The sequence below is a fragment of the Halichoeres trimaculatus genome, unplaced genomic scaffold, assembly GCF_033239565.1.
Source record: "Halichoeres trimaculatus isolate MK-OKI-2021-1 unplaced genomic scaffold, fHalTri1.1 fHalTri1_scaffold_10, whole genome shotgun sequence".
In the NCBI taxonomy this organism is placed as follows: Eukaryota; Metazoa; Chordata; class Actinopteri; order Labriformes; family Labridae; genus Halichoeres; species Halichoeres trimaculatus.
In genome coordinates, this window is record NW_027437187.1 from 25,391,060 (window position 1) to 25,401,584 (window position 10,525).

At 38.1% G+C, this 10,525-nt stretch overlaps 1 protein-coding gene across 3 annotated transcripts; it reads right to left on the bottom strand.

Moving 5' to 3' along the window:
• Positions 1 to 129: 129 nt before the first annotated feature.
• irak4 (interleukin-1 receptor-associated kinase 4) lies at positions 130 to 6,222 on the bottom strand. 3 transcript variants are annotated; one of them, XM_074677565.1, is made up of 12 exons: positions 5,656 to 6,057; positions 5,416 to 5,561; positions 5,072 to 5,242; positions 4,607 to 4,767; positions 4,459 to 4,523; positions 3,456 to 3,570; positions 3,255 to 3,364; positions 2,494 to 2,680; positions 1,855 to 1,917; positions 1,419 to 1,583; positions 338 to 435; positions 130 to 148 (listed from the first exon to the last, which is right to left on the bottom strand). In XM_074677565.1, the coding sequence occupies exons 1-11, from the start codon at positions 5,814 to 5,816 to the stop codon at positions 373 to 375; spliced, it is 1,407 nt and encodes a 468-aa protein (XP_074533666.1). In that variant the 5' UTR covers positions 5,817 to 6,057; the 3' UTR covers positions 130 to 148; positions 338 to 372. The 3 variants fall into 3 exon arrangements, with proteins under 3 accessions (XP_074533666.1, XP_074533665.1, XP_074533667.1); XM_074677566.1 differs by lacking the exon at positions 130 to 148 and adding an exon at positions 6,085 to 6,222 and having other exon boundaries at positions 176 to 435; positions 5,656 to 5,772; XM_074677564.1 differs by lacking the exon at positions 130 to 148 and having other exon boundaries at positions 175 to 435.
• Between the last annotated feature and the right edge of the window lie 4,303 nt (positions 6,223 to 10,525).

A 10,525-nucleotide genomic window follows, 5' to 3' on the forward strand; every position in this document is an offset into this window, starting at 1 on the left:
TGTTTTCTTACAAATCTTTCTTTTAAAGAAGAAAATAAAATATTTAAATCAGAAATGCTTTGTTTCAATCATTTTATTTTTTTAATGGTCATCCTTAAAAAACAAAACAAAAGAAACACTGGTACAAATACAACAGCAGCCATCAAACCTAAAAAAATAACAATAATAGCTGCATCATAATTTGCAATGTATTCATATAATCATAGAACTACATCTGTCTTTTTTCAAAATAAAGACATCTGAAAAGCAAAAACTATAAATGTTAATACTTCATGAAAAGATAACTTATTAAAAAAAATACTTTTTTTGACAGTCAGTTCATACAGTATATACACACCAGGCTTAGAAATCATGTAACTTCATTGGGATGCTTCACTGAAATGTTTTCGAGTCCACAGAAATGTTTTTGACCACTCCCTTGATCTCCAGCAGGACCTGTTAAACAGACATTGTTATTAATAATAAACAAAGACAGCCTACAGGTTTTAGTACATGACGATCTCTAGGATTTTATTTTCACAGAGTATAACCTTCATTGTTATGTGTACCATACATAAGCTCATCAAAACACGTTGCTGATTTGTTTTCACTGTTCTCACAGTCTGTCTCTAGCAACAGTCAGGAAAGTTCAGTCTTCAATCTGCAAAAACTTAAAACTTAAGAATGAATAGATAAAAATAAAAATAAATACTGCCCTTTTTTAACAACAAAAAAAAGGACTACACATCCCACAAGGATAACCCTGAAATGAGCTCTCCCAGGTTCAACCTGTGGCCCTTTTTCCACTTTCATCTCCCATTTCTTGCTCCATCTACTGTCCTGCCCTCCCTAAAATTAAGGCTTATAAATCCAGAAAAATAGGCTAAGAGAAAAAAACATCAGGATTGCCCCACTAAAAATTAAGAATTGGTCAAACAAAACAGATTTTTTAAATTTTCTTGATATATTTTGAACTCAAGTTTTTATATTTTGCTTTTGAGCTGCTGAATTGCTACGGTGACAGTAAACAATAAAGCAGGCTTAATAGTGCTAAGTAGTTTTTTTCCCCTCATAATTGATTTACTGAAAAATTCAGCTACAAGCAACCACCCGGGGGCTTTTAGTCTATCGGAACTTCAGTGCCCCCTTAAGGACAAAGCATGATGTATGAAGTCCTAGTTGATAGTAATCTTCAAACGCATCTATCTGGCCATGTTTGAGCTGATCCTTTTTTTTTTTAATTTGAAGAAGCACAACCAATGTAAGACAAGTTACAAGAGTTAAAAAAGTAGATTTCCAAACCTGGATTATTCTACACCAAATTAAAAAAAAAAAGCTGATAATACTAGTACTGTACTTAAGATGACAGTAAAAGTAGTGCAGACAATAACACAGTGGCCTAGGCTTTATATTTCATTATCTGTTTTCTCTCACTGTACCTGTTTGATGACTGGCCGCCTGTTTTTCCTGTCGTTAAGACAGTGACAGGCTAAGAGGTAGATACTCTCCACATGGCTCAGCTCCCAGTCTCCCATGTTTTTATCCAGGAAGTCTTCCAAAGTCAGGTCCTCATCTTCATCGTCTATATCATACCTCATGTCCATCTGTTGGAACAAAGAAAGAAAACACCACTCAGAACATACCATGAAAAACATATTTCTGGTTCTTTTTTGCTCGATTTTTCTAGATTTTCAACTTGTAGGTATTACCAATGAATAATGATCCCCATTGATAAAACTTGTTCAAATCCTTTCACCTACTCACTAATGACTACAAACTGATAACATGTCATTACTAATGAAAGTCTTTCATAAGCTGGGATCATAAACCGATGCTTGATAGATCTGCAGTGAAAGCCTCTTTTGTGCTGCTTACCAAGAACTGTGGCTCACGGTTTTCAGCAGCTGGCGGGAGTCCAGACAATATTTCTAACAACACCTGTAGGAGTAAGAGAGATGGGGTTAATCACATGGCTCTGGTTGACAAAAAAAACTTATTAGCTGTACATGAGTCAAGCAGAATTACAGACACTGCAGTGTTTCCACAGCTGTCCTATAAGACATATAAGCTGTGGGCTATATGGGAGGACAGGCAGTTTAATACAGTGCTCCTGACCCCATAAATCATTCATCCAGTGTCACGTATTGCATGTTTGACATTTTCAGCTGTACCCTTAACTGATTCAGATTTTTAGTAGGAACTTTGACACATGATACATAAAACAAAGCTCTGATTTCACAAATGAGAAGAAATGTATACTCTAATGTTTGCATCCTGTATTTATGTATGTGTCAGTACTTTAGGCAAACCCTGCACTCAACTTAACTGCTGAGTCATGTTCATTATTTTACAGTATGGCTGCACTTCTCCTTCCTGTAATAACATCCCTGTGTGTGTGTGTGTGTGTGTGTGTGTGTGTGTGTGTGTGTGTGTGTGTGTGTGTGTGTGTGTGTGTGTGTGTGTGTGTGTGTGTGTGTGTGTGTGTGTGTGTGTGTGTGTGTGTGTGTGTGTTACCACTCCAAAGCTGAAGATGTCAGATTTTGCAGTTATCTCTCCTCTCATTGCCTCAGGTGCCATGTATGCACGAGTACCCACAATCCTTTCTGTCATCATGGTTGTCAGTGAATGCTGGGCTGATGCTCTTGTCAGCCCAAAGTCAGATATCTTTGCCACAAAATGTTCATCTAATAGGATATTTGCACTGATGAGAATAAATAAACAAAGTCATTGTTAGCAGCATCAATTTGATTTTCAAATTCTGATCATGTCTACAGAACAGTTACACTGTTTTAGAGTCAGAGGAGAGGACTGACACCGTAGTTACGTCTGACAGATAAAGGTAAAGCAAAATCCACAAGTAAGTCTGTCTAGAGCTCATTGGAGAGTTTTTTTTAAAAAGCCATCCAATCATGACATTTCCAAACACTGAACTATTTTCCATTCTTTTTGCTAAGCTTAGCTCAACCTCATTTTCTAGACCTTCATATTTAAAATTAATGTCTGAAGGATGGTTTGAGAAATTATATTCCAATCCATCTAAATTGCTTTTTGGCTGCATTTACTCTGTCTTAAGAGCTTTTTGAGATCAGACAGCTATCTAATTTGCAGAAGATGCATGATGTTATTAAGAGTAAATGGGTTCTCAGAGTGAAATCAATCTTTTACTTAAACTCTTTGTAAGAAAGTGAGCAAGCATATCTTCTAAGTGTAGAACTTTTGCTATTAAGGGGAGACAAAGTGAAATTTTAAAGGAGAAAGATGCCATCTGTACTGACCTCTTAACATCTCTGTGGACATGATGATTGTTATGCAGAAACTCTAGGCCTCTTGCAGTCCCTTCAGCTATTGAACATCTCTGTCGCCAGGACAGCGGAGCAGTTTCCCCCTAAAAGTACAAAAAGTATACCATAAATTATCTTTGTTTGGACAAAAGTAAAAGGACATAAGAGAAAGTCTGTAAGATAGACACTTCTTACCAAGCAAGCTAGCCGGTCAAGTAAAGAGCCATTGGACATGAGTGCATACACCAAACATGGGTGCAGTCCATCACAGGAAAACCCAACCATGTCGACTAAATTCTCGTGTTTCAACCTGGAGAGTAAAGTTTTTCTTAAAATCAGATACATACAGACAAAGAAATAAAACATCTGTTCACTTATCCTCATCGGGATAAGCAGCATACCCTAAACTAGCTTAAGCTAAGAAATTGTTTGCTTAGCTCAAATTGAAGCAGCACACTAGGTATGCTTAAAGCTAACTTGAACTTCTGTTGAAACACACTACTATAGTCATTCCACATACCAAACTTTGGCGCTGCTTGCAGAAATATTTGGTGACCCTGTGTGCCTAGGACTGAGATAGACTAGCTGTTTGTAGCTAGAGAGTGGCTAATATTTGCCAGAGGAGACCCAGGAATGCTAATTGCTACAACCTAGAGAGTGGCAGCTGGCTAAGTAAGCTTAAAGCTAGCAAAATACACCTTTACTGAAACTTTTTTGTTTATTTTCTACATACACCAAAATACCAAGCTTTAGCACTACTAGTAGGCAGATTTGTGATCCGGTAATCTTTTGGCTAAGCTAAACTAGTTGCCAAACAATAATAAAATATGGAATTAGCTATTATCTAGCCATGCTCGACCAAGTAGCTCCATTGAAATATCTCCAGGTGTAGAACCACAGAAGCCAAGTTGATTAAAGCATCTATTTTCAAAAAGATGAGATATCATAAAGAAATTAATAACTGGGGATATATTTGACTGTTTTATCTTGTGCTCTCAGACTGCTTTAAGAAAAAAAAAAGAAAGAAAAAAAAAGAACTCCTTTATTACTTTTATTCTCTGGTGGCATTATTTGGATTAAGACGCTTGCTCCAGAAACAGCTGGTCTGCCCAAGCTAATAATATCTGACAGCTATGAAAAGGCTCTGAGTCACACAAAAACAAGCAGAATACAAAATATGGAAAAAGATGAGACTTACACTCTCAGTGTTTGGATCTCTTGATCAAACTGAACCCGCAGCTCATCTATGGAGACGTCGTCCATCTAAAAGAGAACACAACATTGAAGGTTTTGATCTAGAAAATCAGCAAAAATAGGACAGATAGAATAACACGGTTTTCACTTACTGGATTAAGCTTTTTAACTGCAACAGGTTGGTCATTTAGGAGACCTTTGTATACCGTGCCAAAGCCTCCCTCTCCCAGTCTGCAGCCACCATCTGATATGGGCCGGTCGTCAAAGTTGCCTGTAATCTTCATCAACTCATTGTACAAGAAACTAGAGAAACCTAACAAATGAAATAGTGCATTTAATTAAAATTGTACTGCAGCAAGCTGTTATTTGAATGAATCTGCTTTTCCTCCAGCAACATTACGCTGGTACTCATGCAATCTTAATAAAAAACTGTGGGTCAACTTCTTTTACTGTTATACTCAAATTTTGCTGCTGGTGCTTTGGTGGATTTGTTTTTCACTTTATGGCTTTTATTTGTGGCAAGAAGACATTTTCTAGCCTCCCTTCCCAAATCACAAAATGTAACATTTATATTGATATGTGAAATGACTTAGTCTGAGAAAAACAAGTGCAGGCACCTGGTTCGTCCAGTTCACTGCTCTCCAGTGGAGTCTGTGTTGGCTGCACAGGGATGAGAGGCGATGCTGGTGGTTCACTTTCTTCTAGTTGTCTTGTTGGCTGATTGTGGTATGTTGGAGCAGGCAAAGGGTATGGTAGTGTTACTGCAGGCTGAGGATCCTCTATGGTATCTAGACGAATGAAAATACATCAGAACAAGTGCATTTATGAATAAGTTGACATGGTATTAATGTCAAAGAGATGAAATACACATTTGATACACATGAAAGCCTAAATGTGATGAGCATTACTTAAAACTGACAGTACATAGAGTTGTTCACGTCATAATATCAGGAAAGCGTACCAGGTAGCAGGAGACTGGCAGCAGCAAACAGCTTGTAACTTTTCAAGATGTCCACAAGTTCACCCACTGTACTGTTGGTGGTACCCCAGTCTGACAACATCTCTACTGTGGGACTTTTACCCTGAGCAAGGAGGCCCTCAAATCTCCTGATGAAAATAAAAAATATAAAGAGGTAATAGATGATATGGAGATAGGTATAGATAGAAACGGAGATAGTTTCGCTGATTTATATTTTCCTACCTCACGTGTTGCTGTGAGTACCTAAACTCCCCATTCGGCTTCCGTATCGAGGTAACAACTTCTTTCCACCTGTCTTGAGGGTCCAAAAAGTCGGATAGTTTGCGAAGTAAACTGTACCTGAGGTTGCGGATGTAAGTAGAGGAAGTTACTGAATTATTCATTTTACATCTAGGTACCTACCACACCATGAGTTTGCTTTGATAAAACGCAGATATGGGTGTGTGTGTTTTTTTATAAGCGGACTATATCGTCCATATAGTGCATCTATGTATACGGAACATTAAAGGACAGACTGAAACCAGTCAAAATGTGAATTTCCGATATTGAGCAACTTCCCTAGACGTAACACAACAAGCCTGTCCTATCGAGAAGTCTCCACCTTCAATGCGGAAATACAAGCAGTGATTGTGTAAAGACAGCTTCATATACTGCGTCCCCTTCCGATGCCGTCTGAAGAACACTAAAAACTATATTTCTCCAATTTATGAACGAGTTGTTTCAATAAGTTTTAAGAAATATGGACATAAACTAATCGGTAAGTGAAGCAGAGGTCCAGTCCCTGCCCCTGTGCTAGTGTGACGGTGACCTCTAGTGGGCGAAAATAAGATTACACCTTGTAGCACAAGTTTGAGATTGGGTGATGTGTAATCGATAAATAAAAGAAGAATAGGCCAAAATAAATTACATTGCACTATTTTCCTACTATTGTCATCATTTTTTAATTATTATTTAGTTAAATGTTTCAGTAAATTTTGAGATGATGGTGGGCAGTATTCATGAAATTACTTGTGTCCTTGTAAATATGCTGTTTATTCTGGATTTTGATTTCTTTTGTCAATATACAAATACAGCCAAATTAGAGCTGTAATGTGTATGATGCGTAATTTAGCTTTACAAAAATAAATAACAGATGCGAAACTATACAACTATGCAGTCAGCAAGTTCTTTTGCTGGAAAAAAATAAGTGCACATGTTACACATGGAGGTACAGTACAGTTAAAAAAAATAATATAAGGTGCACAGGACAAGTAAATAGGTGCAGGAGTGCAGTATGAGGTGCAAAACAGGATTTAAACATGTTGAATATATGGTATGAGCAATGTGAGGTGCAAACAGCAGAATAAGGTGCAGATGGGGTAAAAACATTAGCTATTATTTTTAAAAAAAATACTGAATAGTTCAAATCATAAGTGCACAGTAATGCACAAATATGTACTTTTTTGATTACATTTGGACCAAAAGAAAGACATTCATTGTGTTTTCTCCTTTTTCTCCCCATTCTCTAGCTTCCCAACCTCATCTGATACTAACACCATCAATGGCTGAATATAAGCAGGTAAGAAATAGGAACACTGGCTGCTTACTTGCAGAGAAAGTCATCTGTTTCACCCATTCATACTGGCATTGTACCCAAGTACATCACAGGACAAAACCCATTCTGAGTTATCTTATCTTTGCCCCGTAAAACTACAAACAAAACAGTCAAATCTGTTCCAGTTACTGCTGGCAAGTTTGCAAACATTGGAAGCATTTCAGCCAAAGTGCTTGGATTACAATTTTTGATTTGCTGGACAAATACTTGATCTGTTTGTGGTGTTTTAGTTGCTATTTACACTATGTTTGTTAAATTGTGATCAGTTCCATGTGGACTGATGGGATGGGCGGCCTCACAGGGTGGAGTGATGAGTGATGGCATGTGAGGCATATTTGTGTGTATGAGAGAATATAATACTTTAATACTATGCATGAGAGAACACTTTATCAAAATGAAATCATAGGTGAAATCAAACCAGGCAGACAGAAACAAGGATCTACAGCAAAGCGACTGATTCTTTGAGACTGTACATAAACACAGCTTGAGATAAATGTTTATGTTTGCATTCTACCATCATGCTCCAAAAGCTCAGAGATAAAGCAGGTATAGTGTGAACCATGAACCGTGTTTGTTTATTGTGCTTGCATGTCTGAGGCAGATGGAATTGTTTTCATTTTGAAGGTATTTGGTTGCAAATTCAGCTATGATGTTAACCTGAAGATGTTGCTCAAGGAGAATTTGGAGGATTATGTTATCAGCTTTCGCCCCTAAGTACAACATCTGTATTATAACAGAAATTTTCCTGTTTGGCTTTGTAGTAGTACAACAAAAACTTATCGTCAATGAGGTCCCATGGTGACAATATCAGTCATAATCCACACCACTGTATAATAGAGGGTGTTAGGATGATGCAATAGTTGTGACATTTTAATCTGGACCAAAGTCCCAGAGTTAAGTCAATAATTAATAACTTTAAATCTCTTATCCTCAGTTTATTAAATCTTTCTGTCCTCCTAGGGCTGATACATTCATATTAATGGTTTGGTTTGGTGAAAATATAAACAACTGAACTATTCCAGGTACAAAAACTGTTTCAATGGCTAAGTAAATGTAAATTTAATAAATATGGTTGTCTATCAGAATGCCAAATGTGGTTAGCATCTTGTGTGTTGAATGTACTTTTGTTAGCCCATTAGCTTTCTAGCTTGTTAGCTTTTTAGCACATCAGTACTTTAGCTGGTGCCTTGCATTAGCTGTCAGTGGGACATAGAGCAACCATAAACTACAACCTGAACTGTAACAACAGCTGTATATTCAGCAGGTGGGGCAACAAAGCTTAATGTTTTCACGTGACATCATCAACCAGGAAACCTGCCATGTTGGAGGCACTGTCATAACAGAACAGAATTGAGCTTGCAGTCATATAGTACAACTGTCGCACAAAATAGTAAATTTTTTCTGTGTTTTGGCTGCACTAATCAGTTGGACTGAGAAAAACATGTAATATACATTCAACTACAGAAAAATGATCGCGAATCAGGGTGAGGAGAGCAAACAATTGACCGAAGAACAGTGGAGATTCAAGCCAGCCAAGCTCCACCAGGATTTCCAAGGCAATTATCTGGACAACATCCGGGTCGGTTAACAGCATTTCATGTCCCAGGCAAACATGCTGACAGTGATGCAACTGAAGCTTCATGTTTCAGCTACCTTCCTGTCTTATGCATTAACAGCTCCCGATTCTAGGATTTTTACTGGTATCTTCAAGAAAGCGAACAGTTGCAAAAAAAAAAACCCTGCCAATGCAATTCAGAAAAAAGTTTGGGAAGAGATCTGCTGTTATTATGGGATGTTTTGAGGTTGTTATACATCATCCCTCTAATCTTAGAGCCAGAGTAGAAAATGGTCTTCATAAAAGCACAATAACACAGTCAAATTAATGACTGGTATTACTCGTCACTTTATTACTCCACAAGGCACAGTCTCAAGTGCATAGCGAGGAAAAGTTAGACTAGATAAGGGCTAGGGGTAAAATAAGAGGTAGTTAAAAATATTCCGATCTGAATAGATATCCGTCTATTCAACGTTTACATTTGTGTGTCTCCAATATGTCTGTGCATCCTGATAAGTACCCAAATCGTAACGTCAGTGTAAAAACTATTTAGGTTAGTTCTGTTATGGCAAGTAATACATTTGTAGAAACACTGTCAAAGAGCATCTGTCTGTTGCTAATGTTGTAAAAACAGACTTTCCCCACAAAACAAAACAAAATGTCACATCCAATTTTCAAAGACAACAGCCAGCTTTTGTATGGTGTTTTTCACAGCTGAGCATCATTTCAGTTTATGCATGTTAAAACAATATACAAGAAAAAAAAAGCCTAAGCTAATAAACACTGAGGCCTGTTTATTAGGTTTTCAGGCTACACCAAGCTAACACCAAGCACAATCCTCTTTATCATTAACTCTCATCTGTAATGCTGCAGTGACTCATAAACTTTACCCCCTCTCATGTACTTTTTTATGTGACAATCCGTGCATATGGTTTTAATCACATATGAAAGGAGACTTTGCCACATGTGTAAACAAACTGCAATTAAGCTATTTTGTACGGAACACCATAATGAGAGTCATTTGTGCAATCGTGACCAAGAGTGTGATCTTCTTAATTCCTAATGCTCGGTGCCGTCTTCTCTGACACATTATCCTTAATTTATGGGAGTAATTGGGGCTCATCACTGGTTGTTTATCATTAAACATGCTCTTTTATGTGAGTTTGATTTGTGTGATGGAAGGTGTGAGTGTTATTTCATGTATCTTTGACTACATGAGAGAGGCTCAGGGTTTCTGCGCCTTGTTTTAGTGTGTGCCTGCCATCTTTGTGTGTATTTGTATGTGTGCCACAGGGAGCAAGTAAACACATGCCACAGGGGGTGAGCAGATGTGTGTTATATTTGTAATTTAAAAACACTTTTTGGTGCCTGAAGAACCTTCAAAGCAGTTCTGCATTTGATGGAAAAATACAACCACCACGCTCTCAGATTGTGTCTTCGTGCGTGTGTGCGCTCGTCACTGCATCTGCTGCTGAGGGATAACCCTCACACCTGTGCAGAGGACATTCTTTGAAGTAACTTATCATCTCCTGCATGCCTCTTCTAACCTTAGTGGCAAGATTCAAATGGTGCACACACAGTTCACACGCAGAGACGGGGAGCAAGGCCAAACACTGTGGGCTCTCCTCCTGTGGTGATCTGGGAGACAGAGGGAGCTGCTGTGAAGGAGGCAAAAAGAGTGTGAGAAAAGAGGAAAAGATCAAGAGAGCGTGACAGAGAATAAAGAAAGTGGGGCAAAAAAGGAAATCAAAAAGGAGACGAAAATGAAGGAAGAGAGAAGATAGTTAGGGAGGAAGAAATGGTGTAAGGAGGGTTGTGAGGGGAAAAAGAGAGCCCCCCTACTGTTGGGGAACAAGAGCAGAAGCAGGAGAAGTGCCAGAGTAGTTTAAATCACCAGGGAGAAACTCTGCAGGTGGAGGAAGTGATCAGAGGAAGTCATGTGA